Source organism: Trachypithecus francoisi, unplaced genomic scaffold (genome assembly GCF_009764315.1).
Source record: "Trachypithecus francoisi isolate TF-2019V2 unplaced genomic scaffold, Tfra_2.0 Lachesis_group15, whole genome shotgun sequence".
In the NCBI taxonomy this organism is placed as follows: Eukaryota; Metazoa; Chordata; class Mammalia; order Primates; family Cercopithecidae; genus Trachypithecus; species Trachypithecus francoisi.
In genome coordinates, this window is record NW_022681460.1 from 112,295,960 (window position 1) to 112,316,337 (window position 20,378).

Genomic DNA, 20,378 nt, shown 5'->3' on the forward strand with positions numbered 1-20,378 from the left:
TGTGCACTGGTAGTCCCAGCTACTTGGGAGGCTGAGGTCGGATGATCGCTTGAGCTCCAAATTCGAGAACAGCCTGGGCAAGACCCTGCCTCTTAAAATCACCCCCAAATCGTAATATCAAATATAAATCTTTGCACTCAAATGGACAGTTCATTACGTGGCACCGCGTCCTGTTGCGGATCAAGGCCACCTGAGTTGGTTAGGACAGCTAAGCCCACGTCTTGGGCTGCTCGCCAGCGGTGGGGCTAGATATGACTTTGTGCCGGAGCAGGCCAGCGTCTTACAACTCTGCTGTGAGGGACGGGAGCTGATTATCAGGTCCAGAATCACGAGTTTAGAAACATTAACAGGAAGTACGGTACCGAAAAGTGGAAACTTTAAGGTGCTTATTATTTTTCTCCTGACTTGTTCCTGTATGTGCCGCTCCACGGGCATCACGTCCCGGGACCGGTGGGACCCTGGCCTGGCTGCCCTACCGGAAGCGAAGAGAACTCCACCCCCCAGGGGCAGCCGTCGGGCCTCAGCCCCGTCTACAGCGGGAGAGCGTGGCCCATGCCGCAGGCAGCTGGTTGGGCCCCTGGCGCAAGTCTAGGGCCTGCAGCCAGGCTCGGGGGCTCCGGGGGTGCCCGCTGGCTGGGGTCAGAGGCGGCTTCTCTCGGGTACGGGAAGACGGACTGCTGTGCAGCCGCGGGCTCGCTCGGGAAACCCACACTCACAAAAAAGCGGCAGCACCACTGCGCCTAGGCTATCGTCTCCCAACATGGGGAGACAAAATGGCCGCCGCGCCCAGAGCCGAAATTACATCCGGGCTCCGCGACACGTCCGAACCACAACTCCCAGAATGCTCTGCCTCGACGGCGGGAGACGAGACGCGCTCGGGCGCCGCTTAGGTGGCGCTAGGCCCTGTGGCTCCTCCCTGCAGCGGAAAGCCTCCGAAAACGCGGCGTCTTAGGTCGCTTCCTCCATTCTTCGTTGCACTGGCCAACGGGACGCTTAGTCTTTTGGCAACGGGGTGAAACCTGCCTTGTGCCTGAAGAAACGATACTTCCCGGTGTGGCTTCGGCGCCTGCGCAAAAGGCTGCGGGACGCACTCCAGTTCCCGGCAGGCCCCGCGACGCGCGTTTGCGTGCTGACGCACGGAGTTAGTTGTGCTGACGTGCAGCGCGGCCCAGGCGGGGTGCGAGTGGCGCAGTCGGAGCCCGCTGCGGCCCCTGAGGAAGCCAGGAGGCGTCGGCGTCGGCTGAGGCGGGCGGACCGGCGAGGCGAGGCGGCGGCCTCAGGCCCCGAGGGACTCGGGAGCTCGAGCAGCGGCGGCGGCAAGACCTCTCCCCCTCGGAGGCGGCGGGCGGAGGCGGCGGGTGAGAGGGTGAGGGAGCCAGCGAGCCGGGTGGGGGAGGGGCGGCGGCCTCGGCGCGAGGCCAAAGCGCGCGGAGAACGGCCCAGGCCGCCGAGCTCTTCCGCGCGCACGCGCACTCTCCGCCCTTCACTGGCGCGGACACCTTCGCCTCCCTTCCCCCTTCCCGCCGTTCCTGTCGCGCGCGGGCTTCGATCCCCCGTCCCTCCCCCATGACAACGGCGCTCGCGGCCGCCTGTACTGGGGTTCGCGAGCGCCCTTGGCGAGGTGGAAGCGCGCGCGTCTCGGCTTCACTTCTCCCCACCACATGTGCGGCCGAGGTGGCCTTCCCGCAGCTGCCGCTTTCGGCCCTTAAGTAGCGGGGAAGGGGTGGCGGCGGGGGACGTGCTCCCGGACCCTTGCCCCAAGCTGCCGATCTCTTGTCCTCGGGCTTCTCTTCAGCGTTGGGCTGCCCGTGCCAGGGGCCTCCCAGACTGCGGGACGCCGCGCAGCCCCCTCCCCCATTCCGCAAGGCCGAAAATAGGCCCCCGGCGCTGCGGGGAGGGCCTTGAACTCCGTGGGCCGGATTTAAATGGTTTGGACTGCGCTATCAAGCCTTTGAGTTGTTAGTGGCGGGGAGAAACCCCAGATCTTAAAAATTGTGAAGAAAGTGAAGGCATTCAGTTTACATTTGTAAGGTAGACTGTTCCCTTTTTTCTTAGACTTTTTTAACGTTTCCCGAGAATTCGTGTTAAAACTAAGGAGGCTTTTGGAGACCTTCGTTGGGAAGAAAACGCCGGAGTCGTATTTAAGTTTTCTGGTTGGTTTCAGGCGTTATTTGGCACATAGCTCTTCTGAAGCTTGGTTTCCAGTCGGCTTCAGTTAGGACGAATCTGGATCAAAATTTCAGAGTGTTTTGTTGCCTTTCATCCTAAGTGCGTGGGCTTAGGGCTCTTCTAAAGCTACTATTTTAGCTTTCTGGGTTCTTTGTGTCCACTCAGCCGCGCTGGAGCGCCCCGGTGCTGAGCTGGCTGTGCTTCCTGATGTCCATTTCCTTGGACAACCCTTGTCTCCCCTTTTGGTACCGTTTCCTTTTTTGCATATTTTACTGTTGAATTTAAGGATATCTTTCTACTTCCTTGTTATCTTGGCTCTCCTGATAGTTTCCCAACAGAAAAGGATCTTTTTGTCTTCCTTTGTACCTTTTATTTTCTGCTTTTACCTTGGGTAACTTTTGCATATCCGCTATGGCCCCCACTTTAAGAGTTTTATAAAATCGTTTGGTTTGGTGATTTGTCTGTGGTGTTGATGTTCCTACTTTCCGTGTCTTAGCACCCCATTAGATGCTGTGGGGTCGTCGTATTTTTTTGTGGGGTAGGGGTGGCTCATTCCCTAAAAGTTCTCCGAAACATTGTGACCTAATATCCTTTGCTTAGCACCTACTGGTTTTCCTTTTTTTTTTTTTTGAGATGGAGTCTAGCTCTGTTGCCATTCTGGAGTGCAGTGGCGCGATCTCAGCTCACTGCATGCAACCTTCCGTCTCCCGGGTTCAAGCAATTCTTCTGCCTCAGCCTACGGAGTGGTTGGGATTACAGGAACGCGCCGCCGCCCAGCTAATTTTTGTATTTTTAGTAGAGACGGGGTTTCACCATGTTGGCCAGGCTGGTGTCAATCTCCTGACCTGGTAATCCGCCCACCTCGGCCTCCCAAAGTGCTGGCTTTACAGGCGTGAGCCACGTTACCCGGCCTGGGTTTCCCTTCGGTTTTCCCTTCTTAGGGAGTGGGAGGATTTTTGTGTGAGGTGGTATGAAAGTGTGGGTGAATGGTTGAGCTGAAGAATTAATTGCAGGTCAAAAACATGCTACAAAGGAAGCAGAAATTTGGTGGGGTAGGGAGAGGCAAAAGAAGGACCTAGTTTTAAACTGTGGGGAGGATTGGAGCTAGAAGATGAAAATGAGGATTGGGGTGTAGAGAAATTGATTTTTTGAGTTATAATGTTTTTCATTTTTTCCTGGATTTCTGCTTGCCTTTTCCAGGTTTAGCTTCCTCTGTCACCTTCTGCTTTCGATATTGGGTCTGCTACTGGGATTGGGTAGGGACCCATCCTTAGTCTAGGGTGAGGAGGTATGGGCTAGCACCCTTCTATATACTGTGTGTGCGTGCATGCACTAGTATATTTTTCCAAACATTTGTATGATGCTTCTTCGTTCTGGAATTTTCTAAATGCATCCTTCCCTTTTATCCAGTTCTTTTATGTCTTTGATTACTCTCTCCACTTTGCCTATTCCGTAGGCTTTTTCTGAGTAGTTTTTCCTCATACATGTATGTTCTAGGAAACTATCTTGGAGAGGATGAGGATGAGAAAGAGAGTATATGTAGCCAAGGAATCTCACTAGAAAAACTGGGACTTGAGAATTTTTCAGAGTCACATCAGGGTTGGGACTAGTTGAAAGGCTAGAACCTGGGACAAGGCATGGGGTTAACACAGGAAAGAAGGAAGTGGCAGGGCTGGGAGAAAAAAACTAGGAAGTGCTATCCAGGGGATTGGTGGGGAAGGCTAACAGTTGGACATTAATGAAAGTGGGATGTAGAGAGGGTTTCTAGATAGATTTAGAGCAAGGTATATGGAGAAGGTATGGAAACGGTTGGAACAGAGACTGGTTTGATGTGTTTAAATAGAGCAGAGTTGAAAGCAGATAATATTTGACAGCTGGCAAGACTTGGAGGAACTGCAAATTGTGGTAAATCCTATTGAGAGGAAAGAAATTGGAGGAATAAAATATCAGGATGGTTGATAGGATCTTTAAATATTTGGAATCAAGGAAATGGCCCTTACCTGGGAGGTGAAGTATACGAAGATTATCCAAGGTTCATGTGTGTTTCTGATGTGCGTGCTGGCCTTTAGTTGGGGTGTGAGGCTGCACATTCTGAACCAACTAGTCTGCTGTTCAGATACCTAGGGGCTGTGTAGTTTATTTCGTATTCATATAGGGTGGTCTGAAATCCTTAGGTCAGTTTTTGGGAGAGTCTTTGGACATGGACTAGAGGCCCTTGGGTGCCACAGATCTGTGTCTGGTATTTGTTTTGCCCAGGAGGCCTTGGTTGGTTACTAGAGGTTAGAAATTAGAGTAGTTGGTAAGATGCCACTTGTGCATTTTGGGGCCAAAGGAGAATGAAAAGGGACAGTGTGGAGAGGTTTTAGAGGAACAAGATCCTTGTTTGCCTAGGGTGGAAAAAGAAGAAAATCTAGGTGCAGGGAGGGATTATTTAGAATTCTGTGCGAGGGCATTGAGAGAAAGGTGGTAAGAACTGGGCTGTGATTTGGTAGAAAGGAAATTTGGAAGGACGACGAAGTGGTTTTTTTGGGAGACCAGGAGGATGGTGGAGCATTATATAGCGAAGACTTAGTGTGAAGATAAATGTTGAAATAGGGATGAAGGAGAGCAGGGACTTGGGTGTGGGGTGGTAAGTGGTTAGTTTGGGGCCAGGGGCCTGACCCGTGTCTCCCCGCTCCCCCTCAGGAGCGGTGGTGCCCCCCCGGGCACGGGGCCATGTACAACGGGATCGGGCTGCCGACGCCCCGGGGCAGCGGCACCAACGGCTACGTCCAGCGCAACCTGTCCCTGGTGCGGGGCCGCCGGGGTGAGCGGCCTGACTACAAGGGAGAGGAGGAACTGCGGCGCCTGGAGGCTGCCCTGGTGAAGCGGCCTAATCCTGACATCCTGGACCACGAGCGCAAGCGGCGCGTCGAGCTGCGATGCCTCGAGCTGGAGGAGATGATGGAAGAGCAGGGGTGAGGGAGAGCTGGGGGAGAGTCAAGCACTGAATGAGTGCAGAGCTGGGGGTGTTAGGTGGGATGTAGGGAGCTTAGGGTGGTTGAAAAGAGGCCTGGCAAGGAGTTGTGGTAGGGGAGGAGGCAAATGAGCTCTAGAGAGTTGAAAACAGTTAAGGGACAGTGCAGAGTGGGAAATGAGAAGGCTGTGTGTCTGAGGCGTAGATGGGAGCCTGAGGGATTAAATGCAGGCACATGGGAGAAGGGAGGGGCCGTTGAGGAACAAAAATGTGTTTCAAGGGAGAGATGGGAAAGCAGAGATCAGGTAGAGGAGCTAGGTAAGCTGATAGGTGTTGTCATTGGTAGAAAAGAAGAAGAATGGATGTAAGGATTGAGACCTTGGAAAGTAGCATGGGCAGGAAAAGAGGAATTAGAAGAACATTTGAAGAAGAGGGAATCATGGGCTGGGAAGGGAAATTTTGGAAAAGGAGCACATTAAGGCAGAAAACTCTTTTAGAGCAGTGGTTTTAAACTTCAGCAATGGTGACCCTTTTATACAGTATCCCTCACTTTGGAATCCCAGGAAATGAAAGGCCCGTTCTTGTTGAAGTTGGGGAGGAGCACTTGAAACCCTGCTTGCTTAATTTTTTTCTTTGGCCCCTGAAGTATAGCATATTTAAAATCCACTGTTCTAGCGGGAGTAGTAAGTAGAGGGAAGAAAGATAATGGGAAAAGATTAGACTGAAGAGAAGGGACTCTTGGGTGACAGCGAGTGAAAAGTTCTGTGTGTGCATGGAGAGGGAAGGGCCCCTTTTGGGAATGAGGGAAATGGAAACCTGGGACTGGGGAAAGTGTCCTGTCAAGCTTAACCCTGAAGGGATTTGTTCTTCAGGTACGAGGAACAGCAAATTCAGGAGAAAGTGGCGACCTTTCGTCTCATGTTGCTGGAGAAGGATGTGAACCCTGGGGGCAAGGAGGAGACCCCAGGGCAGAGGCCAGCGTGAGTGTTGCACTCTCCCTCGATGACTCTGGACTCTACTCTGGCTGCTGGCTGCCGCTCCTGTCCTTTTCCTTACGTGGGACTTCCTGCTTTCGTCTGCATTTCCCATGCCTTATTTGGCTCCTGCTTATACTTTTGTTGTGAATATGGCTCTGTCCTTTATATTTCCTTCAGACTTTTGCCCTTCTTTTCTCTAGGGTCACGGAGACTCACCAGTTGGCAGAATTGAATGAGAAGAAGAATGAAAGACTCCGTGCTGCCTTTGGCATCAGTGATTCTTACGTAGATGGCAGCTCTTTTGATCCTCAGCGTCGTGCCCGAGACGCTAAACAGCCAGCTCCTGAGCCTCCCAAACCTTACAGGTATGCAAGGCCAAGAAACCACTGTCAGCTTCTTTTCTTGATTGTAAGATCCTTGCTCTGTTTTTTTCCTTTTGTGGACTGATTTCTTCCCAGACTCTTCAGCTTTTGTTTTTCTGAAGTTGAGGTGTCCAAGAAAATTTGTCCAAGGGCTAGCCACAGTGGGTCACGCCTGTAATTCCAGCATTTTGGGAAGCTCAGGCAGGAGATGACTTGAGGCCAGGAGTTTGAGACAAGCCAGGGCGATATAGTGAGACCCCATTTTTACAAAAAGAAAAAAAGCTGGGTGGTGGCACATGCCTGTAGTCCAAGCTACTTAGAGAGGTGGAGGCAGGAGGGTCTCTTGAGCCCACGAGTTGGAGGTTACAGTGTGAGCTATGATGCTGCCACTACACCCCAGCTGAGGCAACAGGGCGAGACTATTTTTAAAATTTTTTTTGAGACTGTCTTTTAAAGAAAAGAAAGGAACGTTTGTCCTAACACCCATCTCTGCTGCTTTTTATCTTTCCCAGCCTTGTTCGGGAGTCTAGCAGTTCTCGCTCACCAACCCCAAAGCAGAAGAAGAAAAAAAAGAAGAAAGATAGAGGACGGTAAGTTAGTTAGAAAGTTACTTTGCTAGCCAGAGGACGAGTCCTGTGTTCCACTTTCTCTCTGGAAGTGGACAATTCTGGCTTCCACAAAGCAGGAGATAGTTGTCAGGGAGGGGGGACTTACATTGAGGCCTCACCTTAAAGAAATATCTGAGTTTTGCAGTGGGGAAGTGTTGAATTTGCAATGCTGCCAATTAAGATCAGCCAGCAGCATTTTGGATTCTGGAATTTTCTCTTTCATTTTGAGGTTTGTTGACTTAAGGAGTTACTTGTTGGAGAAGGAAGAAAGGAGTCCTGGGCTTAGGTCTGGGGCATTAGTGCTATTAGGATGTTCAAGTGTTTTAGAAACCTTTTTAGGGGAGAGATTGTAAGTGGGAGGGCCAGGAAAGAAGCCAAGCAGAATGATCTTGCTTCTGAATCCATCTTTAGCAGGTCAGAGAGCAGCTCTCCTCGACGGGAGAGAAAGAAAAGCTCAAAGAAGAAGAAGCACAGGTACGAGGTGTGAGTACTTGAGTGATTGGAGAAGGCTTGCTGAATTCAGGCAGAGGTGTTTTTTATGTTTTCTCTTCTCTTTTTTCCGACAGGTCAGAATCTGAGTCCAAGAAACGTAAGCATAGGTAAGAGCTCTTTAACTCATTGGGGGCACAGTGGCATGTAGAGTGGTGATTTCTTTTTCTTGGAGTGAAGCTCAATACCTTGATCTTTCTCCTGTTAACATTCCCTAACTCTTTCCATTTCACTTTTGGTTTTATTTCCTTTTTTAAAAAAGTTACTTTTAACAACCTTTCCTTATTTCCCAGGTCTCCCACTCCAAAGAGCAAACGTAAATCTAAGGACAAAAAGCGAAAGCGGTAAGTGAATTTGTGGGGAATTTGCTTAGGAAGTAAGTGAACGCCACCTTATTGGGAAGGGGTTGAATCAGTTATGTCCCTGACTGGTAAAGGGTTGAGGGGTAGGTGAGGAAAATCCAGGGCAGGTACAGCAGTACCCTGAGCTGTGGCGGTGGTCTTCCTTCAGGTCTCGAAGTACAACACCAGCCCCCAAGAGCCGTCGGGCCCACCGTTCAACTTCTGCTGACTCTGCTTCCTCCTCTGATACTTCCCGCAGTCGGTAAGGGGTAGTCCAGGAGGAAGGGAGGGAGAGGGAATGATGGGTTAATTAATTTAATATTTATTGAGCGCCCACGGTGTGCTAGGCGCTGCACAGACCATTCGGAAGACACGGTCCCTGCCCTCTAGGAGCTGACAGGCTAAAGCAACAGGATGGACAGACATATACATTTCCCCTTCTCTTTTTTTTTTGTTTTTGTTTATTTGTTATTTTTTGTTTCGTTCTGATGTATATGGACTGCCAGAATAGGGGGGGTGGTGGTTTGTTCGTGGTGTCTGGGGGAGGAAGGAATCCTTACCCTGGCTTCCTTAATCGGGGAAGGCTTCCTGAAGGAGGTGGGCTCAGAGGTGAGTTGTGAATGAAGTGGGTAGGGAGTGGGCTGGGTGGATGGTTTGGAGATGTTTGGGGGAGGTGAGTGAAGGGGTAGAGGGAGAACACTCTTTGGGATTGTGTTGGGAAGAGAAGAACCAAAGTGGACTGTACTTGCATTTCAGTGAATGATTTGAGTTACGCGACTAAGCAGGCTTTTTGGAAGAGGGTTGTACAGTTAGGAAAGGTGGATGGGAGTTGGGGAGGGGGTTTCCTATTCTCCCTTTGAGCTGATTTCCTTCCTCTCCCCCATCCTCAATTAACTTCTGTAGGTCTCGAAGTGCTGCAGCTAAAACTCATACAACTGCATTGACTGGGCGAAGTCCTTCCCCTACTTCAGGGCGGCGAGGGGAGGGAGATGCACCTTTCAGTGAACCAGGTACTACCAACGCACAACGGCCTAGTAGCCCGGAGCCTGCTACAAAACAGCCTAGCAGCCCTTATGAAGACAAAGATAAAGACAAGAAGGAGGTATGTTACTGAGTTGGTGATGTTCATTGGATTGCAAGTGTATAGATTTAGGATAAACTTGTGACATGAAAGGGAGAGGTAGTAACTTACTAAAATAAATTCAGTTATTTTTTTCTGCATTGATCTCCCAGTTCTCTTACTGTATCTGCAGAACTTTTAGTATTGTTACTAGACTGAATTGTGAACCCTTTAGAATCAAATCTCACTGGATCTTAATAGGTTTTATATTGTGTCTTGTTTATACACAGAACTGGAACAAAAGTTGTATTTTATCTGTGTACACCATGTAATGCCTCTAGTTTCTTTTCTTTTTTCATTAAATGCTGGTTATGTCTCAGTAAAACTGTTTAATCCATTGCGTTGCCACCAATAGTTTGAATGAAACACTGGAATAGTTCTCTTTTCTAATTTTAAGCATTAATCATTTCCTCTTGCCTTAGTGATTACAGTGTAAATTCTTGGCCTCTGTCATCAATTTTCCATATCATCCAGGGTTACCTTTCCAAATTACAAGTTGGTTGACCTCAGAAACTTAACTGCTTCCTTATTGTTTTTGAATTATGTTTAAGGCTTTTAATAATCTGGTCTTTTTCTCATTTCCTGTACTCTACCCATCCTGGTCTGCTTTTTTTACTCTTCAAACAAATCATGTTCTCACTTCTTTATTCATGCTGTGTCTTTTCTTTTAATAGAGTTATTCTTCAAAGGTGAAGTTGCCATTCGCTATAGGAAACTGCTTATTTTTCCATTTAAAGATAGTTTTTTCCGCTTTCATAACATTTTATAGTGGTATTTGTTGTTAAATGTAGTAGTGCGTTAGTTATTTGCATTTTGTGTTTCTTTCAGTTTTAAGATTCTCAGACTATCCATGTCTTCATATGTTTTCCCCACTGTCCCTTATATGATTCCTTGTTATTGAATGAAAGTGATCGCTTGTGGTCAGGGGATGTGTAAAAGAAAAGTTATTGGAAAGGGTGTTGGGATCTTAGGAGTGATGTGAAGTTTTGGCGTTTATGAATCCCTATCCCTACTCTTTCTTTCACTCTTAGAAATCTGCAACTCGACCTAGCCCCTCTCCGGAAAGGAGCAGCACAGGCCCAGAACCACCTGCTCCCACTCCGCTCCTTGCTGAGCGACATGGCGGCTCCCCACAACTCCTTGCAACAACCCCCTTAAGCCAGGAGCCAGTGAACCCCCCATCTGAGGCCTCTCCCACTCGGGGCCATTCACCACCTAAGTCTCCTGAGAAACTTCCCCAGTCTTCTTCCTCAGAGAGCAGCCCACCATCCCCTCAACCTACCAAAGTTTCTCGGCATGCCAGCTCTTCCCCAGAAAGTCCTAAACCTGCTCCAGCTCCGGGGTCCCACCGAGAGATTTCTTCTTCTCCCACATCCAAGAATCGCTCACATGGCCGAGCAAAACGGGATAAATCACATTCTCATACCCCTTCCCGTAGGATGGGGAGGTCCCGTAGCCCTGCTACCGCTAAGAGAGGGCGATCTCGGTCTCGAACCCCTACAAAGAGAGGTCATTCTCGATCCCGATCTCCCCAGTGGCGTAGGTCCAGGTCTGCACAGAGGTGGGGAAGATCTAGAAGCCCCCAGCGACGTGGCCGCTCTAGGTCTCCTCAGCGACCAGGCTGGTCTAGGAGCAGAAATACCCAGAGAAGAGGCAGGTCTAGGTCAGCAAGGCGAGGGAGGTCCCACTCTAGATCCCCAGCCACTCGGGGCAGATCTCGTTCTAGAACACCAGCCCGGCGGGGCAGGTCACGTTCTAGAACACCTGCCAGGCGGAGATCACGATCCAGAACACCCACCAGGCGTAGATCTCGGTCTAGAACACCAGCCCGGAGGGGCAGGTCTCGGTCTAGAACACCTGCTAGGCGCAGATCTAGGACCCGATCGCCAGTACGACGGAGGTCTCGTAGTAGATCACCAGCCAGGAGAAGTGGCAGGTCACGCTCTAGAACCCCAGCTAGACGTGGCCGCTCACGCTCCAGAACCCCAGCCAGACGTGGCCGCTCACGCTCTAGAACCCCAGCTAGACGCAGTGGTCGCTCACGCTCCAGAACACCAGCCAGGAGAGGGAGGTCTCGATCTAGGACACCAAGACGAGGAAGATCCCGCAGTAGAAGCTTAGTTAGACGTGGAAGATCTCACTCTAGATCACCTCAAAGAAGAGGTAGGTCTGGCTCATCTTCAGACAGGAAGAACAAATCCAGAACATCTCAGAGAAGAAGCAGGTCCAATTCAAGCCCAGAAATGAAGAAATCACGCATTTCTTCAAGGCGGAGCAGATCTCTGTCTTCACCACGGTCCAAAGCAAAATCTCGCTTGTCTTTGAGGCGCAGCCTTTCAGGGTCTTCCCCATGTCCTAAACAAAAGTCACAGACGCCACCCAGGCGCAGTCGCTCTGGATCCTCCCAACCTAAAGCTAAATCTAGAACGCCACCTAGACGCAGTCGCTCCAGTTCTTCTCCACCTAAACAGAAATCTAAAACACCATCAAGACAAAGTCATTCCAGTTCATCTCCTCATTCTAAAGTGAAATCTGGAACACCACCAAGGCAAGGGTCCATAACAAGTCCCCAGGCCAATGAGCAATCTGTAACGCCACAAAGACGGAGCTGTTTTGAATCATCACCTGACCCTGAGTTGAAATCTAGGACCCCTTCTAGACATAGTTGCTCCGGGTCCTCTCCTCCTAGAGTGAAATCTAGCACACCTCCCAGACAGAGCCCATCTAGGTCATCTCCACAACCCAAAGTGAAGGCGGTAATATCACCAAGGCAAAGAAGCCATTCTGGCTCCTCTTCTCCAAGTCCTAGTAGGGTGACATCGAGAACAACTCCACGGCGAAGCAGATCAGTATCTCCCTGCTCCAACGTGGAATCCAGATTGTTGCCAAGATACAGTCATTCTAGGTCCTCCTCACCGGATACCAAAGTGAAACCTGAAACCCCGCCAAGACAAAGTCACTCAGGGTCTATTTCACCACACCCCAAAGTAAAAGCCCAAACTCCACCAGGGCCAAGTCTTTCTGGATCAAAGTCGCCATGTCCCCAAGAGAAGTCTAAAGACTCACTAGTTCAAAGTTGCCCTGGATCCTTCTCTCTGTGTGCAGGAGCAAAATCTAGCACACCACTAGGCGAGAGCTATTTTGGACTCTCATCTCTGCAACTGAAAGGACAATCTCAAACTTCACCAGACCACGGATCTGATACTTCAAGTCCAGAAGTGAGACAGAGTCACTCAGAATCACCATCTCTGCAGAGCAAATCTCAAACATCGCCTAAGGGAGGGCAGTCCAGGTCTTCATCTCCAGTCACTGAGCTGGCATCCAGATCTCCAATAAGACAAGATAGAGGTGAGTTGTCAGCTAGTCCTACATTGAAATCCGGAATGTCTCCTGAGCTGAGCAAGTTCCAGTCTGACTCTTCTTCACATCCTACAGTGGACTCGAATTCTCTCTCGGGGCAGAGTAGATTGGAGACTTCTGAATCAAAAGAGAAAATGGCCTTACTCCCTCAGGAGGATGCTACTGCATCACCTCCTAGACAAAGAGACAAATTTAGTCCCTTTCCAGTACAGGATAGACCTGAGTCTTCACTAGTGTTCAAAGACACACCTAGAATCCTGTCAAGGGAAAGAAGTGGTGCTGGGTCATCTCCAGAGACGAAAGAGCAAAATAGTGCATTGCCTACATCAAGCCAAGATGAAGAGTTAATGGAGGTGGTAGAGAAGTCTGAAGAACCCACAAGCCAAGTCCTGTCTCATTTGTCTTCAGAACTTAAAGAAATGTCTGCAAGTAACTTTGACTCATCTCCTGAGGTAGAAGAAAGGCCTGCTGTGTCTTTGACTCTTGATCAGAGCCAGTCACAGGCTTCTTTGGAAGCAGTAGAAATTCCTGCAATGGCCTCATCTTGGGGTGGGCCACAGTTTTCTCCAGAACATAAAGAACTGTCTAACTCCCCACTCAGGGAGAACAGCTTTGATTCATCTTTAGAATTTAGAAACTCAGGCCCACTTGGTACAGAAATGAATACTGGATTTTCTTCTGAGGTTAAAGAAGATTTGAATGGACCTTTTCTTAATCAGCTGGAAACAGATCCATCTCTAGACATGAAAGAACAATCGACAAGATCTTCTAGACGCAGCAGTTCTGAGTTATCCCCAGATGCAGTGGAAAAGGCAGGGATGTCTTCAAATCAGAGCGTCTCTTCACCTGTGCTTGATGCTGTACCAAGAACACCCTCGAGAGAAAGAAGTAGTTCTGCATCTTCTCCTGAAATGAAAGATGGTTTACCCAGAACTCCATCAAGGAGAAGCAGGTCTGGGTCTTCTCCAGGACTTAGAGATGGGTCTGGGACTCCCTCCAGGCACAGCCTGTCTGGGTCCTCTCCTGGAATGAAAGATATACCTAGAACACCATCCAGAGGGAGAAGCGAATGTGATTCTTCGCCAGAACCGAAAGCTTTGCCTCAGACTCCTAGGCCGAGGAGTCGTTCTCCATCATCCCCAGAGCTCAACAACAAGTGTCTTACCCCCCAGAGAGAAAGAAGTGGGTCAGAATCATCAGTTGATCAGAAAACTGTGGCTCGGACTCCCTTGGGGCAGAGAAGTCGTTCGGCATCCTCTCAAGAACTTGATGTGAAACCCAGTGCATCCCCTCAGGAAAGAAGTGAGTCAGACTCTTCTCCAGATTCTAAAGCCAAGACTCGAACCCCACTTCGGCAGAGGAGTCGCTCTGGATCATCTCCAGAGGTTGACAGCAAATCTCGACCTTCTCCTCGGCGCAGTAGGTCTGGTTCCTCCCCTGAAGTGAAAGATAAGCCAAGAGCAGCACCGAGGGCACAGAGTGGTTCTGATTCCTCTCCTGAACCTAAAGCTCCAGCTCCTCGGGCCCTTCCCAGACGAAGCAGATCAGGTTCGTCAAGCAAAGGTAGGGGCCCTTCTCCTGAAGGAAGCAGCAGTACCGAATCCTCTCCTGAACATCCGCCCAAATCGAGAACTGCTCGCAGAGGTTCCAGGTCATCACCAGAGCCCAAGACCAAGTCTCGTACACCACCTCGACGTCGCAGCTCTCGATCATCTCCTGAGCTAACGAGGAAGGCCAGACTCTCCCGTAGAAGCCGTTCTGCCTCATCCTCACCAGAAACTCGCTCTAGAACTCCCCCAAGGCGCCGGAGAAGTCCTTCAGTGTCTTCCCCGGAGCCAGTCGAAAAGTCGAGGTCTTCACGCCGACGGCGCTCAGCTTCATCTCCACGCACTAAGACAACCTCAAGGAGAGGCCGCTCTCCTTCACCAAAGCCTCGTGGACTACAGAGGTCCCGTTCCCGCTCAAGGAGAGAGAAAACCAGAACAACCCGACGTCGAGATAGGTCTGGATCTTCTCAGTCAACCTCTCGGCGAAGACAGCGGAGCCGGTCAAGGTCACGGGTTACTCGGCGACGGAGGGGAGGCTCTGGTTATCACTCAAGGTCCCCTGCCCGGCAGGAAAGTTCCCGGACCTCCTCTCGACGCCGAAGAGGTCGCTCTCGGACACCCCCAACCAGTCGGAAGCGTTCTCGCTCACGGACATCACCAGCCCCGTGGAAACGCTCTAGATCTCGAGCCTCTCCAGCCACTCACCGGCGATCCAGGTCCAGAACCCCCCTGATAAGCCGACGTAGGTCTAGGTCTCGAACTTCACCAGTCAGCCGGAGACGGTCAAGGTCCAGGACTTCAGTGACTCGACGAAGATCCCGGTCAAGAGCATCCCCAGTGAGCAGAAGGCGATCCAGATCCAGAACACCCCCAGTAACCCGTCGTCGTTCAAGGTCCAGAACACCAACAACACGCCGGCGCTCCCGTTCTAGAACTCCACCAGTGACACGCAGAAGGTCCAGATCTAGGACTCCACCAGTAACCAGGAGGCGATCTCGAAGCAGAACTTCACCTATCACTCGCAGAAGATCAAGATCCAGAACATCGCCGGTCACCCGAAGGAGGTCTCGATCTCGCACATCTCCAGTAACTCGAAGAAGGTCCCGCTCTCGAACCTCACCAGTGACACGCCGCCGCTCTAGGTCCCGGACACCTCCAGCTATTCGGCGCCGCTCTAGGTCTCGAACGCCGCTGTTGCCACGCAAACGTTCTCGAAGTCGCTCACCACTTGCTATCCGCCGCCGCTCCAGATCCCGTACTCCACGAACAGCTCGGGGCAAACGGTCATTGACAAGATCTCCTCCAGCCATCCGCAGGCGTTCTGCATCTGGAAGTAGTTCTGATCGTTCACGATCTGCTACTCCTCCAGCAACAAGAAATCATTCTGGTTCGCGGACACCTCCAGTAGCACTCAACAGCTCCAGAATGAGCTGCTTTAGTCGTCCTAGCATGTCCCCAACACCTCTTGACCGCTGCAGATCACCTGGAATGCTTGAACCCCTTGGCAGCTCTAGAACACCCATGTCTGTCCTGCAGCAAGCCGGTGGCTCCATGATGGATGGTCCAGGTCCCCGAATACCTGACCACCAGAGAACATCTGTGCCAGAAAATCATGCTCAGTCCAGGATTGCACTTGCCCTGACCGCTATCAGTCTTGGCACTGCTCGGCCTCCTCCGTCCATGTCTGCTGCTGGCCTTGCTGCAAGAATGTCCCAGGTTCCAGCCCCAGTGCCTCTCATGAGTCTCAGAACCGCCCCAGCAGCCAACCTTGCCAGCAGGATTCCTGCAGCCTCTGCGGCAGCCATGAACCTAGCCAGCGCCAGGACACCTGCCATCCCAACAGCAGTGAACTTGGCTGACACTCGAACGCCAGCTGCAGCAGCGGCCATGAACTTGGCCAGCCCCAGAACAGCGGTGGCACCTTCGGCTGTGAACCTGGCTGACCCTCGCACTCCCACAGCCCCAGCTGTGAACCTAGCAGGGGCCAGAACCCCAGCTGCCTTGGCAGCTCTGAGTCTCACAGGCTCTGGCACCCCACCAACTGCTGCAAACTATCCCTCCAGCTCCAGAACACCACAGGCTCCAGCCTCTGCAAACCTGGTGGGTCCTCGGTCTGCTCATGCCACAGCTCCTGTGAATATTGCTGGCTCCAGAACCGCTGCAGCCTTGGCCCCCGCAAGCCTCTCCAGCGCTAGGATGGCTCCAACATTGTCTGGTGCAAACCTCACCAGTCCCAGGGTGCCCCTCTCTGCCTACGAGCGTGTCAGTGGCAGAACCTCACCACCGCTCCTTGACCGAGCCAGGTCCAGAACGCCACCGTCTGCCCCAAGCCAGTCTAGAATGACCTCTGAACGGGCTCCCTCCCCTTCCTCTAGAATGGGCCAGGCTCCTTCACAGTCTCTTCTCCCTCCAGCACAGGATCAGCCAAGGTCTCCTGTGCCTTCTGCTTTTTCAGACCAGTCCCGTTCTTTGATTGCCCAGACCACCCCCGTAGCAGGGTCTCAGTCCCTTTCCTCTGGGGCGGTGGCAACGACCACGTCCTCTGCTGGTGACCACAATGGCATGCTCTCTGTCCCTGCTCCTGGGGTGCCCCAGTCTGATGTGGGGGAGCCACCTGCCTCTACTGGGGCCCAGCAGCCTTCTGCATTAGCCGCCCTGCAGCCAGCAAAGGAGCGGCGGAGTTCCTCCTCCTCCTCCTCGTCGTCGAGCTCTTCTTCCTCCTCCTCATCATCGTCGTCCTCGTCTTCCTCCTCTGGCTCCAGTTCTAGTGACTCGGAGGGCTCTAGCCTTCCTGTGCAACCTGAGGTGGCACTGAAGAGGTGAGGGAGCTTGACTTTAGGATCCTTCAGTGGGGAGGTATTGGGGATGGGTTGGGAGTGGGGAGGGAGAAACCGTGTCACAGGTGCTTGACTCTTGGAGGAGGTATGGGGACCTTGACCCTCAGGCTGGGGGTAGAAGAGAATGCTGGGGCGGGGGCGGAGGGAGGAGGAATGGGACAGATAAAAGTCTCCGAAGGTTCATTCTCTAGAGGATAATGATAAGTTTTCCGTCTCTACAGAGGACAGAACTAGAGGAAATGGACTTAATTTTACAGCAGGAGGGATGGCAGTTAGACCTCAAGAGGAACTCCCTGGGCTGGAAGGATCTTCAGAGGTCATCCCATCCCTCTCCCTGCCTCCAGGCAGGACGGCCCCTTCCCCAGCCAACCTGCACTCACAGGGGCCTCCCCAAGCTGCGGCTCTCCGAGGAAGGAGACTACCCAGCTTCAGCTTCCACACCTGAGCCCAGAGGCCTTATTCCTCCATCAGGGACATTCTTGAGGTTTAACCTTGATCCCTTATGCTGCGGGCCCCAGCCTGTTGCTTCTGTTAGCAGAGGTTGGGTCAGCTCGCACCACTGCTCTCCAGAGAATTGCTGGCTCACAGGGCTTGGAGAGCTCCCAGCGCCTTTCTCAGGCACCCCTCCCCCCACTGCCGTTCCTCCAGGCCAAGGAAGGTAGGGTTGGGGCTGGGGCAGCTTGTCTCCTTGTGACACTCCTCTCCTCCCACAGGGTCCCCAGCCCCACCCCAGCCCCAAAGGAGGCTGTTCGAGAGGGACGTTCTCCGGAGCCAACCCCAGCCAAACGGAAGAGGCGCTCTAGCAGTTCCAGTTCCAGCTCCTCCTCTTCATCCTCCTCCTCCTCCTCCTCCTCTTCTTCTTCCTCCTCCTCTTCCTCTTCTTCCTCTTCCTCCTCCTCTTCCTCCTCCTCCTCTTCTTCCTCCCCTTCCCCTGCTAAGCCTGGCCCTCAGGCCTTGCCCAAACCTGCAAGCCCCAAGAAGCCACCCCCTGGCGAGCGGAGGTGAGTGCTGCCTTGCCTGAGATGGAAGGAGGGTGGGCGAGTGACTTATCCAGAGACGGGGCCCTGGGGTGTGAGCTCCCCGCTGGGTGTCTCACGTGACCTTGGGCATCTGGTCATGGGGGAAGAGGCGCTTGTTCTCTCCCCCGCTCCTTGCACCTTGTTCTGGCGAAGGGCTGCGCCATCCACAGGGGCGCTCAGGCCAGGACTGGGGGGTCCTTGGTTTCTTCCTCTCCCTCCCTCAACACATAGCCTGGTCCCAGGGTTCTAGCTTTGTCTCCCTGTTGCTACTGCCAGGGCTCTGGTCTGGCCACCATCATCTTCTCCCGACTCTGTCCACAGCCTCCTCCCTGTCTCCCCGCCTCCACGCCATTCTCTTCCACATGTAGCCAGAGGGACCTTTCTAAAACGCACATCTGGCTACTTCCCTCCACTCCACAAATCCTTCGGGACGCCCTGTGGCCTGCAGGACAAAGCCCCACCTCTGCGGGAGTGGCGTGTGAGGCTCTTCACCAACGGGCCTTGCCCGCCCTGTGTTCTCCTCCTGCCCGCCCCCACACATGCCCTGTGCTCCAGCCACACCCAGCGCCTTGCAGTCTAAGGAGAGCCCATGCCTTTGGACATGCTGTTCCTTCTGCCTGGAATTTCCTTGTCCGCCTGGTGAACTCCTCGTTCTGCAAGACTCCGCTCAAACAGCACCTTCGAGAAGACTGCCCTGCCCCTTCCCTGCCCTGCCCCATGTCCCCCTTCCTTGGGTCCCCAGAGCCACGCACATCCAGCCCTGCTTCCCACACACGGGGCCGTGCGTGCCTGCCTTCACCACTGAGCTCCTTCAAGGGCAGGGACTGTCTTTTATCTTTGCATCCCCCGCTGCACCCTGTGCCTGCCCACTGGGCACTCGGTGGATGGTGTGCGGGCGGATGGGTGAGTGAGCGGACAAAGGTGGGTCTGAGGCCGGCCCTGTGTGGTGTGAGGTTTGGTGGTCAGGACCTGGGCGGGTGGTCCTGAGTGCTGGCCGGTGTGCTTGAAAGGGCGTGGTGCTATTGGATCCTACTGTGTTCCCCAGGTCCCGCAGTCCCCGGAAGCCAATAGACTCCCTTAGGGACTCTCGGTCCCTCAGCTACTCGCCTGTGGAGCGTCGCCGTCCCTCGCCCCAGCCCTCGCCACGGGACCAGCAGAGGTAAGGCCAACTGCAGGTGTCAGCACCCAGCCTTGTCTGGCTGCCACTGCTTTCTACCAAGAAAACCTTGTGGATCTGTGATGCCTGAGGTGGTGCCACTCTGTGGCCTGATGTCTGTCCTGTGTTGCAGCAGCAGCAGTGAGCGGGGTTCCCGGAGAGGCCAGCGTGGGGACAGCCGATCCCCCAGCCACAAGCGCAGGAGGGAGACACCTAGCCCTCGGCCCATGAGACACCGCTCCTCCAGGTGCGCATCCTCCTGGAAGGCTGAGGCCGCCTTCTGGGAGCCAGTTGTGGTGGTGGTGGGTGGCAGCCCCATTTTGGGAGCGGCCGAGAAGCTGGCCTTGAGGACTTAGGGTCAGAACTCCCTGTTGACGCGGATCTTCTGTTGCAGGTCTCCATAAATTGTCTTTGGGGGATTCCACCACACCCCATGCTCTGGAGCCACAGGGAGTGTCCCTTCTTCCCCAGCAGAGCCGTGGGAGGGTCCTTGTCTGCTCTCCTTTAAACCTTAGCAGCCCTCGGATGAAGGGCTCCCTTTCCCTCTTTTTTTTCTTTGTTCCTGTGAAATGTTAATCTCCGTGAGTTCTTCCTGGTTCACGTGTTCTGGGGGGTTTGGGGTGGGAGGGAATGCAGATGGGAGTTGGGGGAGGGGAGGATACGGTTCAGGACACCCCAGCCTGGAGTCAGGGCCTGGGAGGCATGGCCCCAGTTGTATCCAAAAGTTCCCAGGGGTGACTGTGATGGTGGTTGGGACTGGAGGTTGTGTAAGGTGTTCTTGGAAGGAAGGGGCAGGAGTTGGAATTAGTTGGTCCCTACTGCCCCCCATGAGGTTGTGTACCCCTCCCCCCAACTTTTCACGTTTCTTAAAGGCATTTTGGTTTTTTAAAATCTGTACAGCAAGAGCAACTTTTTCTGTCAAATAAAAATGAGAAATGCAGGAACTGGGTCTGTAGACTGTTTATTAAAGGTATGGTAAGGGGGCAGCCACCTCCCTCCCTGATTAGAGCCCCCAGTGTGGGTGGACCTGTGGGTCCGCTTTGGGGTTCCCTCATTGAATGTGCTGTCAAACCAGGACACAGGCTCCAGCTTGTATTTCTGCTCTTGGCCATTGTCCTCAGGACAAGAGGCCCCTGGGAGTGGACATGCAGAGTGTGGGGGTGGGGGGCACTTAGAAGAAAAAAGGCCTAAAACTGGAATCTGTTGTCCCTGAGGCTTCCTGTGGTCTTTGTGTCCCTCCCAGTCCTCCCCTCCCCCTGGAGTGGTTGGTGTGGCTGGCTAACTGCTAACAATGGCTTGGGTCTCAAGGCAACCCAGGTACCCATGGTGTCTTTAAGCACCAGGCTGGGCCAAGTTCTCAGCCAGAGTCTGGGAGACAGGACAGCACAGGAACTGCCAAGCAGAAGCCCCAAAAGGAGCCCACAGGGAGTGGGACCC

General features: G+C 52.7%; 1 protein-coding gene across 12 annotated transcripts; it reads left to right on the top strand.

The window, feature by feature from the left end:
- Positions 1–281: 281 nt before the first annotated feature.
- On the top strand, positions 282–19,885 carry SRRM2 (serine/arginine repetitive matrix 2). Of its 12 annotated transcripts, none has more exons than XR_004443054.1 (15): positions 282–1,358; positions 4,855–5,126; positions 5,998–6,105; positions 6,303–6,467; positions 6,977–7,054; positions 7,484–7,546; positions 7,639–7,671; positions 7,855–7,905; positions 8,072–8,164; positions 8,806–9,004; positions 10,054–16,748; positions 17,480–17,767; positions 18,107–18,944; positions 19,075–19,188; positions 19,336–19,885. XR_004443054.1 is itself a non-coding variant. In XM_033236065.1 (15 exons), exons 2-15 carry the CDS (start codon positions 4,885–4,887, stop codon positions 19,343–19,345), a joined length of 8,250 nt encoding a protein of 2,749 aa, XP_033091956.1. In that variant the 5' UTR covers positions 282–1,358; positions 4,855–4,884; the 3' UTR covers positions 19,346–19,885. The 12 variants fall into 12 exon arrangements, 4 of the variants coding, with proteins under 4 accessions (XP_033091956.1, XP_033091957.1, XP_033091958.1 ...); XR_004443057.1 differs by having other exon boundaries at positions 18,341–18,944; XR_004443055.1 differs by having other exon boundaries at positions 7,487–7,546.
- The last annotated feature ends 493 nt before the right edge of the window (positions 19,886–20,378 follow it).